The following is a 19350-nucleotide window of genomic DNA, read 5'->3' on the forward strand; positions in this document are numbered from 1 at the left end:
TTTTTAAGGCCTCACACTGCATATCCAGCAGAGCATGCACTTGGGGTTAGGTGGACCAAACAGCTCAGAGCAGTCTCTCTCAGCGTGGGTTGCTGCTAGGAGCTGCAAGATCTGCCCTCTTCAGACTTACTTATGTACAACAACAAATAGAGTAGTGTCATATACACAGGTTTTCAGAGCTGAATGGCTGTAGGAAGACATTTTACTGTGAGAAGCTGCATCTTGTAACTACGTCTCACACCCTGACATAGAATATACACAAATATAGTCCCAAAGAACTCCTGAGATTTTCTGCACATTATAACATGCAAGGCCGAGCTGGGCCTTAGGAGCAGCACTCTAAGCAATGGCCAAAGTCACCTACAGAGATTTGCTTTTGACAGTGCTTACAAGATAGGTAATAGGCTGGGCTGTATAAAGCTATCAGATCTGTATGGATAATGAAGAAGGTCATCCAAGAATAAATCTGATCTCAAAGTTGAGGCACTGCAAAGTTGGGACATGCTGTGCTTTTTATGTAGATTCCACTCCTTTCTTCGCAGGATGACACTGATGTGCAACCCCCCAAACTTCCTTAATACAGTGGGGACCAGTAAACCTCTGCATTGTAAATAAACAATCTTTTAATAAGGAATAAGTCTTTGCTGATAAGATGTACTGATAGCTCTGCTCTTGACTCAGCTCAAGGCATGTTTGTCTCTTTCTGCATAAAGGTGCACAAATGTGGAGGGAATGATTCCCAGAAGCTGGGATAAGCTTTTACATAACACTGACACCTTATTTTGTTTCTTTTGCGTATAAATTCACACATAAATCAAGATATGCATAAAAAGACAGTCTAAATCTGAAGGTGTCAGTAAGAAGCCTTCTGTAATAAAGTAAAAATCTTCAGAAACTTTCCTCATATTAAGACAGATTTCTGATTTAGGCACATTTACAGAACACTTTTAAGAATTGCTGCCAAGGATTTGGGGAATGTAAGCAGTACTTACCCCAACACATTTGGAAACCTGAAGCATTATATTTCCTTGCGGTTTAACTTTCTTGTACATTTTGCTTCCAATTACAAACACAACTACAATAGGCAAACAGAAACCAAAATCAACTCAGGATTAAATTAAAATAGTAACAAATATTTTAGTATGGAAACTAAGTCAAGGAGTTAAATCAGGGTGGGAATAAGCCTCCTAAGAAATTGCCTATTCACATGCTATCATACAGTAAGATAAATCAAATTAATATGAGCAGATTGCTTCTATTCAAGACAAAAAACTAAACCTGGAAACTCTTATGGTTAGTGCTCAGTGGGAGGTTATCTCAATTAAAGGAATGGTCAAAAAACAAAGACCATTTAGGATCTTGACTCTGGCCTTGCTGTAGAAGCTCATTTTCAGGAGCTCAGGATGCTGCAGCTCACATCACACAGGGACATACAAAGCTCTGCCTGAACTGCAGGACTCACCAAGGTGTCCTGTGCTCCCAGGCCCAGGCACATTGCCCAGCCTCATTGTCCCACATGCAGGGCAGGACATGGGCAAACCCCCACAGCCGCTGTCCAACCTGGGCTGGGCTCATGGGCAAGGTGAGGTCACTGGTAGCCAGGTGGGCTCCCAGTTAGGACCTTGAAGGACCAGGACCATGAGGGATACTGTAGTACATCATGGCACCCCCAGTTTCTTGGTCAGCAGTAAGGCTCAGGGAGTGACCTGTACACAGCCAGTAAAAATGCAGGTGTTTGAGAAGTATTGATATATCCAGTATTGTCCTCCAGTGCAGGGACAATTACCTCATACAGTTTACCATCCTGGACTAGAGATAATGTCCACAACACACATTTGCTGCGAGTTCTTACCCTATATTCAAAAGATCTATTTGTACACAACAGTAATCCAAGAAACATAGGCAGTAATTTACATCATGTATAGAATTTTAAGATACATTCACGTCTCACCCCAGCCCCATCAGACTCTCCCAGTAAATCAGTCTCTTCTGTAAAAGCGAGTGCTTCAGATTAATCCCACCCACCTCCCCACCCAAGAAAAAAATTTAAGTGAAAAATTGCAGAAATGATCAGGTACTGGTAGAGGTCAATACCTGGAGATTTCTATCACACTTTCATTATTCTGAGATTGTTATCATCTAATTACCGAGGCAACAGGATGGCAACAGATTCACCTACCCAAGGCAACAGCCATGAGGATAGCAGGAACTCCAAAAGCTAGCGGGTAGCATCGTTGTTTGGAATGAATGCCACACTCCGTAGCTGAAGTAAAAAGTAACATCAAATAAAAGTCCCAGTCAGCACAGCTGATGTTTTCCATGTGGTTTCTGTTCTTTGCATTCACTGTTAACTCATGGGGAAACAACAAACCTGTCTGCTGACATCCTCAGAGTGGAGGATCAGTATTCAACTTATCTTTCATTATTGAAAAGGGGAATTACGTGTCACAGAATGGTTGAGGTTGGAAGGGACCTCTGGGCATCATCTGGTCCAAGTGCTCCTCTCAACTAGGGCTACCTGGAAGTAGTTGTCTAGGACTGTGTCCAGATGGCTTCTGAGCATCTCCAAGGATGGAGACTCCACAACCTCTCTGGGCAGCCTGTGCCAGTTCTTGGTCACCCTCAGAGTGAAAAAGTGTTTCCTGATGTTTCCTGGGTACCATCCACTGAGAAAAGCCTGGCTCCATCCTCTGCATTCTTTCCCATCAGGTATTTTTATACTTTGATTAAATCCCCCTTTGCCTTCTCTTCTCCAGGCCAAACAGTCTAATGCCTCTCAGGATCTCCTCACAGGAAAATTACGTCTAGATTTACACTGGGACATGAAGAATTACACTAGAAAGGTCAAAAGCATGTCCTTAGTGAGAAAGGAACTAGATTACAGAAGTTTTGGGATAACTTCATAAACAAAGATTCTAGTAATGTAAGTGTCACTTGTTGAAAAAACATCCCAGTCACAGCCCCCTCCCCTCCTTGGCATTAGTCACAGATTTGACTCTATAGAATTCAAGCACACATCCTAAAGTCATGCTCAGAGTATGAACATAGCTACTAGCAGTATAAAATAAAAGACTGAACAAAATTATTACATTCTTCACCATACTTCTTCTAAGAGGAGAATTAGAGAGTATGGTTTGGAAAAAAATGTTAGCTTGTGGATAATTCATGTCTTGATTAAATTGTATTAGTCTACTGGTTAAACCTTTATAGGAAATAACAGTTTATTACTTCCCTCAGCTCAATTTGTCATTTTTTTCCAAGGTATTTTTCACCCTGTATCAGCAAGGAAGTAAACCACACGCTGTGCCATACGCATCTCTCCTCCCTTTTTTGGGAAAGGATAGAATTTGCATTAAACAAACATCTAAAAGTCTTCTACAGAGTCTTTTCCAGTCAAGAAATCCAAAGGCCAGAGTTTCAGCCCAGTGCTTTAGGGTTATTCCAGAATTCACATGCTGTTTCCTTTCTTTTGAGAAAAGCAGCCTTTTGAAACTGCTAGCAAGTGCATCCATACAGCACCATCTGTGCAAGCTTGCCACAGAAATCCATATGCATATAGGTTAGCAAATTGCTCAGTTTTGTTTAGGATCATGATATTCTTTATAAGCAAAGGAGAACATAGATTTCTTATTTAACAATATGAAAAAATATTTATTTTGTCACATGGATAAATCCAGTTTTAAACTGGCTTGTTTTGAGAGTACCTCATCTCCGAGAAGCTGGATGACACACTGAAGACTATTTGCTAGACAATGCCAGTGTGTCAGAGAACAGAATTTTAATTTAAACCTTACTGGACTGCAATCCAACACTCCTTTTCTGATGTTTAACAATTGTAAACAAACATGTGACCTTACCTCTGAGATTTGGGGTGACTATAGTCGATAGGAGACTTCCAGCATTAATGGACAAATAAAAGAGAGAGAAGAAGGTCCTTCTTTGCTTTTCCTACAGTAAAAACAGAAAGATGTTTAGAAAGGCTTAGCCAGAACCACATTGATGAGCCTAGATCAAAAAATCAGCACCTCAGGTTTCAAAGTTCAAGACAAATAATTAACTAGCTCCTTCTTCAGCTCCCCAGGAAAACCTGCAGTAATGCACCTCCCTAAATATGTATATTATTAGAGTACTATAGTAGTCAAACTTTAGTTAGAGTATCAGTCTAACTGAAAATCTGAAAGACATTGTTACCTGATCTTCTTCAAACTGATCTCCACCAAATGCTGACACACAAGGTTTGATCCCACCAGTACCGAGGGCAATAAGGATCAAGCCAATCATTGACAGAGCACTGGAACAAGGAGAAAGGAAAAAAGAAAAAAAAAAATAGTTTTGTGTTTATTCTCAAAGCATACGTAATAGAGTGGTTGAAATTCAAGTAGCATAAATTTAAGTTGTCCCATCCTTCACCAGCCTGGGAAATAAAAGGTGTACAAGGCAACTCACATGTGCAGTGCTACACTATCGGGAGAGCCATCCCGGTTGTGATCTGTCAGGTCATTTATGGAGCCCACAGACAAGACTGTCTGCCCAATTGTATAGACAATGGACAGGTAGACAATGGTCCTGTTGTCAAGAGAGGAGATACATTTTCTTAGATATGTTAACACAATTACACACGTAAAATGCACACAGATAATTACACAGCTAATGCAGACTTTTGCTTATTTTAAAGATTCGTGGCAATGAAAACAATTAGTGGATACAATAAATTATGGACTGAACTTGTCAGAAGCTGCTATAAAAATCTGCCCACACACCACTGCCACAATATTTCTATTCTTTTCATTATTATTATTTTAGGTAGCCTTATTTAATTAAACAAGGCAAGATGACAAATGGATTCTATAGGGATCACTAGGTCCCAGGAAATACTTTCATATCTTCAGTGGTTGGCTTTTTACTAACCAACTCGAGAATGCCATTTTCATATTTTTTATATGGTGAAGATAAATGGACTTCTCTTCAACACCGGAAGATGCAATTTACACTGATTTAAGTATCATTAAACATTCTCTATGTTATTTTATATTTTAGTTGCAGGAGTAAAGAAAAAAGAAAAATTAAAAACCTGCTTCAAATGTGAAAATTGCCCTGAAATACTGTTTTGAACAACAACTCTATACCCCTACTCCCTCGGCTGTAAGTGTACCAACATTTTTACACTCAGATCAGAGTGAGAGCAGCACTGAAGAGTGCATGCTGCAGGCTTTCAGCCTGACTTCTCTGCCAGGAGGCGCCTAGGATGGTAGTATTGCGTAATCACCAGCCCCCACACCTTGGCTTTACAGTCCAATCCTCTTTTCTGTATGTAAAAACATACTCCCTTTTAACTTTGTTGGACCTTAAGTACGTGGCTGTAGTTTAACCCACGTTCACTTGTGTCCTTGGGTGGACCTCCGTTCAACAGATGTGGGTCTCCAGTTTGGAGAAAAAGCAGGAGAAACCCAATGCAATGATGTGAAATTATTTTAAAACCCAGTTTTCAGGAGTAGTCCCAAACCCAGTGCAAGGCATGACAGTGAAGGACAATGCTCAAAAACCTAGAACAATCCGACTACTCGACATAAGCAAGAGATCCTCACAGCAAGCTTGGACCAGCACCCTGACACAACAGGGACATTGACCAAGTTACCCTCACTTTAAAACAAGGTTGTTGTTCTCTGACTTAAAATTGCCCTCGCCTGTAGCAGAGTAAAAAAAAAAAAAAATCCATAAAGTGGGGCAACGATGAGTCTGCTGTTTAATGATATTTAACAGATACAGTTGAATGGGTTGGTTTTTGAATAGCGCTTCCATAGTTACTTTAATTACCCAACAACCTGGGAAAAAGTTTCCAATTGAAGTTGAACCTGAGCTGATCAGGAGAGAAACTTCTGGTTTTTATTTGTGAGGCTTATAAGCCCACTGCGAAGACTTACATAATTGGCACTGCATTGATGACACACAATTTAAAAAAGTAATTGTGATTTCTGTACTATTTTCCCCAAGATTTTCACAACTAATTTCAACAAATGTGAGCAGGTCCCAGCATGCTCTTTGACAGACATTACACAAAGTACGTGAACTGTGTAAGATTTGAGTCTCTCCTTTAACAGTGCTTAGCAGTGCTTAGATAACTTCCTCATCCTCTTGTCATCATAGAATTTTTTTTTTTTTAATTCTTGTTTAAGCCTTCCTTGTGACACCTTGCATTAAACCCTAATGCTGTTTCCTAAAGCATGTTTTTTCTTGTTTAAGCCATCGTAACAAGCTCCTGTTAAAGGTCTGGGCCTTTCAGTTGCGGCACTGGCATATCCAAGTACCAAAGGAGAAGAGATGCAAGGTCTTCAAAGTTTCATCTTGATAAAACAAGTAAAAGCCAAAATAAATTTTAAAAATAAACCACAGCATCTAAACAAGCGAGTACACAATATATGTGTCCTGCAATCTGTAAGACATCCAGCTAGTTGCAGTGAGTTTGCACTGCTCAGAGCAGCTGCACAGAGCACACAGGGACGGCCCTGCTCATAGCCCTGGGCTCCCAGGGGCAGTCCCTACAGCAGAAGGCAACAGTGCCACTGACTGCACAGCACATCTCTAATCTCTGGGAGACCTTTGGCAAGTCTGCTCACATTCATGGCTCATAACCCTCCATAAAATCTTTATTATGCTTTTTTTCCGGCAAAGTAAATACTTTTAGAATCAAAACATCAGTAAAGGAGAGTGAGATAAAGCTGTTGGAAATAATCTGGTTACATTTCAAAGCACTTCAGTGCTACTATCCTGACCAACTACCCTGCAGTTAAAAATACAGAAGACATCATTTAGAGAAAGAATTGCTATTCAGTAAGACCTCTCATGGATCTGTCAATTCTGAAATCACACAGTATTTTAAAACTTTTTCTAAGGCCCACTTAACACCAGATAACACAGAAATTCACTATTTCAATGGCCACTTGCAACAGGTAAGGAGACTGTCCTATGTAATTATAACCTCCAGTATCTATTTTCACAGCTTGGTGAATAGTCTCCTTAGTTTAGCTTACATTTTGTCCAGGTGAGAGGAGAAACATGCAGCCTGCTGGGGAAGCATGCTACTACCCTTAACCAACTAGCAGAACTGGAACTTTTGTTGATTCACAGCGCAGTTGCAAGTCTGAGCTGAATCAATTAAAAGCTCAAGCTTTGGTGAAATAAAACAAACTACCCTGGAGTAGTGAACAGCAGTTCTGAAGCTGTTGTTGAGAGCTGCTGTTTTTGGTGGTGGTTTAAGTAACACTGATTTCAGGTGAGCTTTCAAGATCTTTGGTTACTTTCTAAGGAAGCACTTACTTAAATTTTCCCAGCCAAGAGTCCGCAATGATTGCTCCAAGGATCGGCGTCAAGTAACACAGAGCAACAAATGTGTGGTAGATGGCAGTGGAAAGGTTGTCTTCCCAGTGCAGGAAATACTTGAAATACAAAATGAGCACAGCTGTAGGAAGAACAACAAAGCAACAGGTTACAAACCCAAGTCAGGCCTGGGTAATGGTCAGCACAAGGAGACAAGGGACATACCTTTCATGCCATAGTAGGAGAACCGCTCACAGAACTCATTGATGACGATGAAGAAGATGCTCAAAGGGAAGCCAAAGCAGAGCACCTGGAGGTAACAGACAACGCGAGCTCAGAGCTGTGCAACCCAGACTAACACTCTTCACTGCAACCCACAGCCTAAGCAAGCTCAACGTGGACTCAGTGGGAGTGGGTAGGTACTCAGGGTCCGGAAGCTGCACAGGCTTCTGTGGGATGACAGTAGTTTACCTGAACCAAGAGTCAGTTCTCACTTTCCCATCTTGGTCCCCAGAGGTCTGCACACTTCTTATCTGCCCTTTGCAAGAGCCCTTTAGCAGTGTTATAAATGACCTTCAAGTGCTGCACAATGCACATTTGATGTCTCCAGCACCTAACCCTTACTGCAATCTAGACTGGTATCTAAAAATATGCAAAAAGCCAATGTTTTTGGAAAAATAAAAAGTCAAAACCCAAAGCCAACCAAAAACGCACAACACCAAACGCCTGCAGTACACCAGCTAGAAGTCCAGGACTATTTTTAAGCACCTGTAGTTGAGCCAAATAAACATTTAAACTTTTCGTTCAAGCAAATCTCTCAGGAAAACTCCTTATCCTTAAAAATGCTCTGCTTGATGAAGAATCCTTCATTTCTTCAGACCTAATGATAGAAGGGACTTTATTCGTAACCTAAAATGGCATGGCATTGGCTGCCAGATTCACTGAGCCTTCACCTGCTGCAGCAGGCATGTCCATGGTCATCATCATGCAGCTCGTGACACAGTTTGTGCCATTGCGACAATGTTTAAAAAGCATACATCAGGTACAAATCTGATATGGTCACCAGAACTGGAAGTTTATCTTCTGATCACCTACTTGTCTTAGTAGATGAATATATGATATATTCATTAATTTCTATTAAAATTAATGGGAATGCAACTTAAACATAATACTCCCTTTTAACTTTTTTAAAATGGATTTAAACCTGCAAGTAGCAAAGAATCAGATTTTGAAGACGTTTCAGAACATTGCAGAGGCAAAACAGTTCTTCTCCAGTTTAATTTAAAAATGTCATTGTTTGGATTACAAAGGCCTAGGAATTCAACTAATCTGTATTTCATGTGAAACAGGAGGAAGTTAACTTTGCAGCTCAAAAGGAAAAAACCTTAGATAGGGAAATCATGCCTGACACAAGTAAATTGGAGAGCCAGTGTCTCCAGCAAAGCCTCAACAAACAGAATACTTGGAAACTTGGGAGCTACAACAATTTTTTTGGGAATGTGACAAAAGAAATGAAAATAAGAGAGTGGCAGGAGCATAGTTGACTGATCTGACTCAGTTGTGAGGATGCCTGAGCAGCTGGAAAAGCATTGGCCATTGATGTTTGCAGAACCAAGTACTTACTGCATATCCTACCCATGGTTTGATAAGCAGGCTTCACAGGAAAAACCCAGTCTCAGCTGAGGCAAGTTCTAGGTGGGACTCCTCTAGCTTTAGAGTACACAAAATTTGAGCCGTACATATAAACTTGTCGTTCTTGATTTATCACATCCTCCATGGGCAGAAAGAGGTGTCTCCAAAGGAAGATCATTCACATCTATCCCAAAATTAGGTAAAATTCCCTTGAAGTTACCCATTTCCTTCAGCTGAAGGCAGCAAGAGGTTTGGACAACTACTCCCAACCTGGACACAGGTGTTGGTGGACTGGAGTTCACACAGAAGAAGGCTTTGTGCCCTGTCCACACAGCATTCCCCTAAGCCATGCAAATGGTCATGGGATGGAGAGCCACACACTGAAGTTTTGGTTCAGCACATGTTAAGTTAGTTAACTGAAACAGTAACCCAGGCTGCATGACTCGTAATTGGGAAGAGCCCAGATGGAGAGGAGAGAATGTCTGCTCCTGAAGCAGAACAAAGAATTCCCCATGTCTGTCCTACCTACAGGGAAAAAAAAAAAAAAAGACAGACCAGTCCTGGCCCAGGAGCTGGTGGGACCCATCTCCACCTGAATTTCACAAAACCTCACTAAAATCTTTTGACCACTTTGGGGTTCTCACAAACCTCCCAAGTGTTTTGCCATCACCCTACCTAATACCGTATTCTTTAGGAGGGTGTTACATGCTGGTCTGGGGAGGTCACAATCCAGCAAGCCTAGATTTTTGTTTCAAGATACTGGTGCTTTTGTGCCTGGTGGAGCTGTCCTGCATTCCCATGCTGGCACAGCAGCCCCTGGTGGGTTTTTACTGGCTGCCCCCAAACTGGAGGGGATCTGCATGTCACAGCTGGAGCTGAGCATGAACACAGGCATGCAAGAGAAAGCTACTGGGTCCTTCCCAAGGTGACAGGCCTTCAGCTTTTCCAAGATGCTACAAGCAAGAGGAGACTATGCAATTAATGCTTGCTAATACATGATGTGTACTTGTCCTTGTTTTGCACTGTACTGTCTTCTGTTACAGTATAGACGTGCCCGTACACACATTTACCAAAACCTTGTCTGTTGTTGCCCTCATTGGTCAGGAAGTGCTGGATCCACCACCAAACAGGTAACCTGAAGGTTATGTTTTATAATGCCCTCTGTAACCTTGCCCTGCCCTGGGCATGCCACCACCCTGCTGCACAGCTTTGACTTTGGCTGCTGAGGAAGCCACTGAGACGAGGGAAAGTCTGTGGAGTAAAACCTTGCAAGATAAGAAAAGCAAAGGCAGAGATAGGGTTGCTGAGACACATATCAGTAACAGTTCAAAGATTCAAGAGTGGTGGATGATGATAACTCAGCCACAAGAAAGATGGGCTCCAGGGACCAAGCTCCTCCCACCAATGTCTGCTCAGTCAGCAAAGGCTCTTCAGACATTTTATCAGGGTGCTGAGCACACTAATGCTTAGCTAGAATTTAATAAGTTACTAGGCTGCTTTTGCACGTGTTGGCCAGTAAGTCATTATATTGTATACAATAATGTATACATTATTGTATACATTTTATGTATGTTTATGGAGTGATTTTTACTTTGGGTACTGCTAACATTACCAAAACAACATAACCCAAAGAGAGTCAGTAGAGCAACTTTTTATAAGGGAAAACAATACTTACCGACTTGCCGGTAGTTTTTCCACCTGTGGAGGGGAAAAAACCAAAATACAAGTTAATGGCAACTTTTAAGTAATACTCCTTTAAAACCAATGGAAGATTCAAAAAAGGTTCAACTCTAAATAAACAAATTAAATGTAAACACAGTACTGGTCAGGGTGAGTACATTTTCAGTTTCTAAAAGGGAAAGTTTTCATAGTTATTAGGCAAAACTTCCCTTGATAGCCTTTGGGTTTTTAGGGTGTGCATAAAGTCATACACTGCCAGGAGAAGCTCAAAAGGAATGATGAGTCAAAGCATCCCATGGTTGCTCACCACACATCATTCAAGGTGGTGGTAAACCAGCCACTCAGAGATGATGAGTCCTGTTACAATTCACTCTTGGGGATGTTACCTTAAAGACAAGTCAAGATTAAGGAATAGGCTCAAGATGTCCTGCCAGGGATGGAGGTCAAGTCCTGAAAAGGGACTTTTAGAGGACTGAATATACAGCCCCAGCTCTGTGATCCACGTTAGCAGGCATTCCCAAAACCTGAATCTTAACCTGGGAAGACCTGGAAGAACAGAGAGGTCCCACTGAGGGCAGCAAGAGCAGACAGCTGCTTGCAGCCCTGAAGTCACTTCCAGCTGCTCTTGGCAGGCCCTCTCCCCTGGCAGCACTCCAAGTGGAGTCCTGCAGGGCTTCCTCAGCTCAGGAGACAGGCTTGAAGGCTGAGCTTTCACTGTGTCAGAAAATGGCCCTATGCCCACATAGTGGGGATGCCAACATTTTCCATAAAACCACATGAGCAAACTCATTGTCATTAAGATAAGACCAAGTACAAGATGTGAACTTTGAAATCCCTCCTTGTAAATCAAGTCTGCCTATAATATATCTCTATAAGAAAAGTATGTTTGCCAAAATCATTATTTTGTCCATAGTTCACAACGGATGAGAACAGCTGACAGCAACACTATAGTGTTTGACACAATACTAAATAAGGTAATTTCCAGAAATCACTAAAACAGATTGTTCTGATTCTTTCCTTCACTGCTGTGGACAAGTACCTTCACAACAGAGACAGTAGTATTATGCAGGTGATTTGAGAATATATTTTCCTAGAGAGCAAGCAACATTCTGAAAGTGCTAACACACCCAGTTCAGGGCACATGCAGGTACACGAGTTATTCAAGTTATCGGCAATGCCCCTTCCACAACCCACACGAGCAGATACACTGAAGGATACCAAGGTGTTACCAAGAGCCTATCTTCCTATCAGCTCCTTGGTTATTTCCAGTTGTTGGCCTTTCCAGCACATGTGCATCACACTGCCAGTTTTTCATGACATGTACAGAGAAGATCAGTCTGGGCAGCTCACTCCCGTCTGTTGGGCAAAAATTATCTAGGATCTTGTTGTTGGTTGGGTTTGGGGTTTTTTCTGCTTTCCTGATGGCAAAAGTGTCACCTCTGCAACAAACCTTACACAGAGGACATCACAGAGGCAATTATTTTTAGACATTGTCTGACTTCAATGTTTAAGAGACACAATTATTTCCAAACATTTTGACTTTACCCCTCTATTCTCCTTTTACAGAGACAGTTGGGGAAACTCCAGATAGCATTAAAGCCAACCTTTCAACACAGGCACCTAAACTAAATAAGGACTCCACTGTCAGGCAGCTTCAGGGATTGACCTACACAGCACAGAACACCCAACATTTTGCATCCTTTTCAGTGATAATCTGAGATTTGCTTGTGGCATGTTGGAGCAGTCACTCTTGAAGGGGCAACCTTCAGCCTCTCTTATTCTTTGCCCACAAAGAATGACCTGCAGAACTGCTCATTTTCACCACAAAGCACAGAAGAGCTCCACATTTTTCAATATAAAGCTCTCAATGCTTGTGCACTTTGTATTCCCTTCAGATACATAATATTTTTTAAGAAATATAAAGTCAACAGCCACTCAGTTCTTGGCTTCAGCACCACATCTAAATAATTATCAGCGGGCCATTCTCTCCTTCCCAAACTTGCAGGCCAGGTGGGGCAGGCTTACAGCTCCAACCCCTTCCCACCAGTGTGGTTCCTCCCCTGGAGTCACAGAGATGTAGTGGGATGCTGCATCCCTTGCAGCTCACAGTCCGTGACACAAAATGGGAGCACTTTGCCCTGCTCCATGCAGCCATCACAGCAACTCTGCCTGGATGAAATGCTTCTTGTCTGTGGACACAATAAATCTGTACACACCCATACTGTCACCTGGGATGTTTCTGGCTCCAGAGCAAGCCTACAGTCCTGACACCTGACTTGGGGCACAGACAAGCCTATTGCCCCTGCTCCCTGCAGCAGCCTTACAGCACCTTCACAAGGATGCTGCTACCATCAGGACATCCCCCTCCAGGAGTCCCTGTTTCATACCTTGCTATTCCAAAAAACACCAACACAGAAACTATCCAAGCAAACCTATAACGCAGCAAGCCTGATAGTACATGAGCACACCCAGCTACATCCCATTTCTTTCTCTTCGCGGAGCTATCACCATTTTCCTGGTTGTCTGCTCAAGCCAGCAAGACCCCAGTTAACCCCTGGGCAGCACCACTGACCAGTTCTGCCTGCTCATTACTACAGTTGCTTGTCCCTAGAACACAGATTTCCTTGCTGAAGATGCAATGGCACTTTCTTGGGTTGTTTTTTTTGGGGGGGGTGGAGGGCAGACATTTCAGGTTCCTTCCCTCTGTGAGATAAGGTTTCTCCAAGCCCAGGAACCGCTTGCTATGAGAAACACCAATGTGCTCAGACAGACACTGAAGGACCAAAGGTCCAACAAAGGGCAATGGAGAGAGATACATCACAAAAAAATTATTTTTTGTACATCTACTGCTCAGTGTTCCAGTTTAGACAGGAAAAAAATCTTCAGAATTTATTAGCTAAATGGGTTCTGCCCTTATCTCAATCTTCCACCCGTGTATCTGTGTTTTTAAAAAACACTAGGTCAACCCTAGGTAAACACTCTCGATGAAAAAGCATTATTTAACATCTGCGAGATACACCACACTTCTGCTCAGATCTTAAGCTCCACATGCCTTAAAAGTGTAGTGTAGGGTAGACCTTACCCGCCAGGGGCTCAGCTCAAAGAGCTTACAGAGACCGAGGCAACATCGCTCGGCTCTCACTCGGGTTTCAAGGCAGGGTCATGTAAACCAGGATAAAGCGTTGCCAGAGGGAGAACTGCCCCGGAGGAAGAGGTAGAGACGCAAGAGTGCCCGGGGACTTCCTCAGACCGACACCGAGCAGCAGAGCCAGCCCTGGGCGAGCAGGACCCTTGGCCATGCTGCCAGCTCACAGCCCGGCACGATCACCCGGCTCGGAGGGAATCGGCTTGAGGATCCCGCGGTGCTCATCCCGGGGCGGCATCCCTCCCGCGGGCCGGGGACCGCTACCCACTCCGGGCTGCCCCATCCCACACCGCCACACCTACCCATGTCGGCGGCGCGGTCCCGCCGGAGCGCTCGGGGCTGAAAGACAGAAAGAAAGGCGGGAAAGAGGGAAGGAAGCTGCCGGGGGCGGCCGGGCTTTAAGGGCGGCGGCGGGGCCCCGCCTGGCCCCGGGTGGTGCGGGGCGGCGCCGCACAGGTGTCGGGGCGGGGAGCGGGTCACTGTCGCTGGGAGCCATCCCGGGGCTCACCTGGCCCTGACCCGCCACGATCCGCCCGGGCTGCCCGAGCGCAGCGCTCTGCGGCGCTCCTCCCGGCCGCCTGCTCCCCTTGCGGCTGCTAAATGAGGGCTGTCCCCGGCCGCTCGGGGCTTCCTTCGTTCTCTGGCCATCAGGAAGCACCGAGACAGTGCCATCAGGTGAACCGAGCGCTGTGCAGTGCCGTCAGCTGCACGTTGTCTCTTTGATGTCAACGGCGTTAAGAGAAAACTTAGTAAGCGAGTAAGTGGAATACACACTATGTGGAGGGCGGCTTTCTGCCTCGTTCGCTCCTCTCAAGCCAAGGAAACAGATTTCCTCGACTGCTGCTGCCACCGCTTTTTAATGATCTCTGACCTGTGGCTCCCATGAACTGGTGCTTCTGAGAAGTTGTCCAGACAAGATGTGGATGCATCCCTGGAAGTGTTCAAGGCCAGGTGGATGGGGCTTTGAGGAATATGGTCGGTGGAAGGTGTCTCTCTCCATAGCAGGGCATTGGAACTGGATGAACTTAAAGACCCCTTCCAACCCAAACCATTCTGTGAGTCTATGCTTCTATGACCCAGTTTGCTCATCACCTGGTCAGTCCACAGCAGACACTTGGCCCGTGTGCCACTTGTGCTACCAAGCCGCAGGGAAAGCCAGGGGAATGCACATCAATACAACGTGACGTACATTTCCTGCACGCACTTTACTGAGCCATGTACGTGAAATAAATGGATGAGAAGTTTAGCATGAGAAGAAGAGTGAGAGTGTGAGGCTGACAAGAAGAGTAGGTTAGGGAAGCTGCATGTTACCAGGACCTGAAGGACTCAGAATGCAGAAACAGTAAAATATTAGCAGACATTGCCAAGAAAGAATTTTCTGACAGAAGAATAAACTCCTTCTTTGAGGCTTGAAGATACAGTGTTACACTCTATGCAACCAATCCAATAGCATTTTCTATGGCATGCAACTTAATAATTACCTGGCTGCTGAACAGGTTCATTTCATCTTGGCTACAAATCAAACAAGCATTGCAATGCATTGCAATTTGGAAGATCTACACTCAGCACTTCAGGTTCAAATCTGCTCTGATTTGTGATACAGAGCTACAGCTGAACCTGGATTTCTGAAATTGTGTCTATATGGGAGTAATCTACTCAAAGGAGCTCTAACCTCTTGGCAGTTACCTGTATGCTTGACTGTTAAAATTTATGAATAAATTCTTAAGATAAAACATGAGTAGGTGGTAATAGCTATATTTATAGCAAGTTCTCCCGTAAGAAACATAAATCTTGCTGCATAAGCTCCACTGACACAGCTGATGCTAGTCATATATCACTTCTCAGTGGGATATATATATATATGGCCACACAGCACAGGCAGTGTTGCATTTCTCTATTATGGTTACTCCAGCAAAACAAGCAATCTGTAATGCAGCAAAGAATGCTGAAACCTCCAATGGCTTGTTCATCTACAGAAATAATTGAGATACTGCCACCATTTGCTGTTAAAGTATGAAATTAAAGATGTCATTTCTTTCATGAACAATGGGAAACTTCCCATTGCATGAACAATGGTGGTAAAAGGGTAGTTCCCAGGCACATCTTATATAGACCCATGCATTTAGTGAAAACAAAGGGTAGGCCTTCAATGTTTCTTCCTAGAAAGCAACATACAAGTGGCATGCAGAAAGTAAGAAAAAAACAGCTGTTCTCTCAAAAATTTGGGATAAATGAGCTAGCTGGATCACCCTGGCTTTCCCTCGTGTTATCTTTCAATTTTTAAGGTCTCTGTTAATCCACAAAGAATTCACCCTGATAAGTACACATTTTAATTTGTCCCACCGAGAGAGATAAAAGTAGATACAATTGCTTCACAGCTATTTCTGAGGTGAATTGGCTTCTGCTTTCCTTTAGTAAGCTGATGCCACAGGGTTGATCTCTGTGGGGCTATTTTATGGTTGTACTCATAGGAGGGACAGAATTTGTTCTCAGAGGATTTAAGTTTCCCAGTGACGCTCCCTTTCGATGAGAACTCAGAGCACAGCAGGGCTGTTAAATACTCAGCAAACAAAAATGCAATTCTGCTTTCTTCTACAAAACTGTGAACTCACAGAAGCATGTTTTCAAGGTGTAATAGAAAAGTCAGCCAGCATAAATTTGAAGAATTAAGCATGTTTACCTATGAGGGAAACTGTCAGAAGCCTTGCTGATGTCAAGGTAGACAACATCCACTGCTGTCCCCTCATACACCCAGGCAGTCATGCCATCGAAGGCAATCAGGCTGATCAAGCAAAACTTCCCCTCAGTGAATCCATCTTCACTATTCCTCATAAGCTTCTTTCCCTCCACATGCTCAGAGATGACAACCAGGATGAGCCATTCCATCTCCTTTTCAGTGACTGAGGTGAAGCTGTGACAGGCTTGTAGTTTTCTGGGCCCTCCTTCTCACCCACTTCCAAGACTTGAGTGACCTTGACTTTCTTCCAGTCCTCAGGCACCTCTCCTGTTCTCCATGACCTTTCAAAGACGAAGAAGAGTGGCTTAGCATAACATCTGCCTGCTCCCTCAGCACTCATGAGTGCATCCCATCGGGGTTCATGGATCTGTGGGTGTCAAGTTTGCCTACTTGATCTCTAATCCAACTCTATGACCAAGAGAAAGTCTTCCTGTCTCCAGATTTTCTTTCTTGGCTTCAGGGTCTGGGATTCCTGAGGGCTGGCTTTAGCAGTAGCAACTGAAAGAAGGCATTCAGTAACTGCACCTTCTCTGTGTCCTTTGTGACCAGGGCACCCACCTAACTCAGCAGCAGGCCCATGTTTTCCCTCGTGTTGCTTTTCCTACTCATACTCAAAGAAGCCCTTCTTGGCCTTGATTACAAACAGGCCTTAGCCCTTCTCATCTCATCCCTTCGTACTCTGATAATGTTGCCATATTCTTCCCCGGTGGCCTGTATCTTTTTCCATGTTCCATAAACTTCCTTCTTTGTTTGAATTTTACCAGAAGCTCCTTGCTTATCCATGCATTTCTCCTCCCCTCTTTCCTTGATTTCTTACTCAAAGGGATGCACCCGGTCCTGACTTGGAGGAAGTGATGCTTGAATATTAACTCTTGGACCCTCCTACCTTCTAAGCCCCTAGCCAATGGGATTCCTCCAAGTAGGTCCTTGAAAAGGCCAAAGTTAGCTCTCCTGAAGTCCAGGGCTGTAATCCTACTTACTGTCTGTGGCATTTAAGTACAACCTTATAAAATTAAGGCCTTGTTGCCTTTGTAAAATTATGGCTCAGGCCTGTTACTTTGGCTAGAGAAAGACTGTGAGAAAAGTCAGTGAGACTATCAATTAAGACTGAAGTATTTTAAAGAAAATTAGGACAAATTACTATCTGTTCAGATTATGTGTGATTTATAAATATTAAGAGATGTTTCTGGCTCATTTTGTGGATTGGAAGAATTGTAACAAGGATAAAGAATTTGCAGGGGTGTGCAGCTCATCATGGGATAGCCAGTATTGGATCAGATGCTGCAAACTGATTGAGGTTGTACATTAATTCATTCTAAACAAAGGCTAATGGATCTTGCTGTACAACCACAATCCATTTGGCTTTCATGATGGTAGTAGCCAAACACTAACACTAGTCACTTCCCAGTAACTACTCCTCCCAAGATAATGCATCATTTCAAGAAAAGTTTTTTCCTGCTTTCCAGATAGGGAATCTCAGGGGAAAAACAGTGATTTGTTTGCTGTGACTTTTCTCATGCACTGTGTCATGTTTTGCTAGCAGAGCAAGTAACAGGTGGGATGGTCTGGAGGAGATAGGGACTGCTGGGAAGGAGGGCAGCAGGGGTCCCTGAGAAGGGGTCTGCAGCAGTTCAGCTGCTTTCAAGCAGCAGCAGTACAGCCACTGAGTGCTGTGCACACATAGTGACATAGGTTGGTATTTGAGATGCTCACTCAATTTGCCTGCAAGGAACAACTCTGGTCCCAAAACATATGGATTTGCTTCTTCAGGAGATTTCTGAACCAGACCAGGGACATGCAGAGAAAGAGGTTTCTACCAACCCAGCCTGCCAGCCCAGCTCAGCAGCATTTCGCAAGTAACTGTCTCCAGAAAAAGGAAAAAAGTTCATGGGCTACAGCCCAGAAGGGACTTGGCTTCTCTGGCATGTCTTTATGTACACACACTGAACGTGTGGGTGGAGGGTAAAGCAGGGGACTGGGAACTAGAGCAGAGGCTTGTGCCTAAATAAAGTAAATAAGTGAACTGTATTTACCTGGAGCTGCCCCAGACTGATGGCAAAAGTCCTGTGCCTGTGACAACATGCAAAGTTAACCAATATGGCAGATATAGACCTAATGAGTTAATGGTAAACAATACATTGTGAAGTCACTCCTGCCAAGATGTGGGTTTGTTCCTTTTATTTTTGCCGAAAACATAACCTGTGGTTGATAACTACGATTGTTTTGTTTCCCCTTCATTTACTCTGATAACATTGTTTCCTTGGTAGAGCCAAATTTACTCCTTGTCCACTTCCTCTTTATATTCATCTCCATCATGACAACACCTTTGCTGCTGTTTCCTTCCATCGGTTTTCCCCTTGGAGAATCTGAAGGGGATCTTTTGTGCAAAGCCTGGATTTAATAGGGAACCTTGGTTCTGGAAACGCAGGTCTGTATGGAAATCAGCCTTAGCTGACAGTTGCAAGGAGCCATTAAAAATCTTCCCTTTGGACTAAGAGATGTGACCACCCCTTCCAGCCCTGAAAGGCCTTTGTGGATCCAGCCTTCAGCCTGAGCCTTTGTACCACAGGCACGTGTTGCGCCTTCGTGACGCATCAGGCACGAGACGAGGAGAACAAAAACACACGCAGTAATCCCAGTTTTGGTGCCGATTTACGGTCAGATGTTGTGCAACCCATCTCTGGAGCTGGGAGATTCTCCCTGCCAAGGAAGGGCACTCCCAGCAGGTATGTGGGGTAGACAAGTAGGAGTGTTAGCATAAGTATTAAGGGCAGCTGGCAAGGGAAGTAGGGCAGAACAAAAGAGCTCCTGATTCAAAACCTTTACATATTCCTTTCTACTA

General features: G+C 43.6%; 1 protein-coding gene across 2 annotated transcripts in view; it reads right to left on the reverse strand.

Annotated features, from left to right (window-relative positions):
• Positions 1 to 16775, reverse strand: part of SLC15A1 (solute carrier family 15 member 1) — a 28276-nt gene extending 11501 nt beyond the window's left edge. The window contains exons 1-9 of one of the 2 annotated variants that reach the window (XM_019282652.3): positions 16452 to 16775; positions 10622 to 10644; positions 7540 to 7624; positions 7315 to 7456; positions 4447 to 4566; positions 4192 to 4291; positions 3858 to 3948; positions 2180 to 2263; positions 993 to 1075 (exon numbers count right to left, since the gene is read on the reverse strand). In XM_019282652.3, the coding sequence (XP_019138197.1) occupies positions 993 to 1075; positions 2180 to 2263; positions 3858 to 3948; positions 4192 to 4291; positions 4447 to 4566; positions 7315 to 7456; positions 7540 to 7624; positions 10622 to 10644; positions 16452 to 16518 (795 nt within the window). In that variant the 5' untranslated portion in view covers positions 16519 to 16775. Of the gene's footprint in view, positions 1 to 992; positions 1076 to 2179; positions 2264 to 3857; positions 3949 to 4191; positions 4292 to 4446; positions 4567 to 7314; positions 7457 to 7539; positions 7625 to 10621; positions 10645 to 14073; positions 14248 to 16451 lie in introns of those variants that run through there. The other variant, XM_019282653.2, reaches the window with a different exon arrangement.
• Between the last annotated feature and the right edge of the window lie 2575 nt (positions 16776 to 19350).

Source organism: Corvus cornix, chromosome 1, assembly GCF_000738735.6.
Source record: "Corvus cornix cornix isolate S_Up_H32 chromosome 1, ASM73873v5, whole genome shotgun sequence".
Classification (NCBI taxonomy): Eukaryota; Metazoa; Chordata; class Aves; order Passeriformes; family Corvidae; genus Corvus; species Corvus cornix.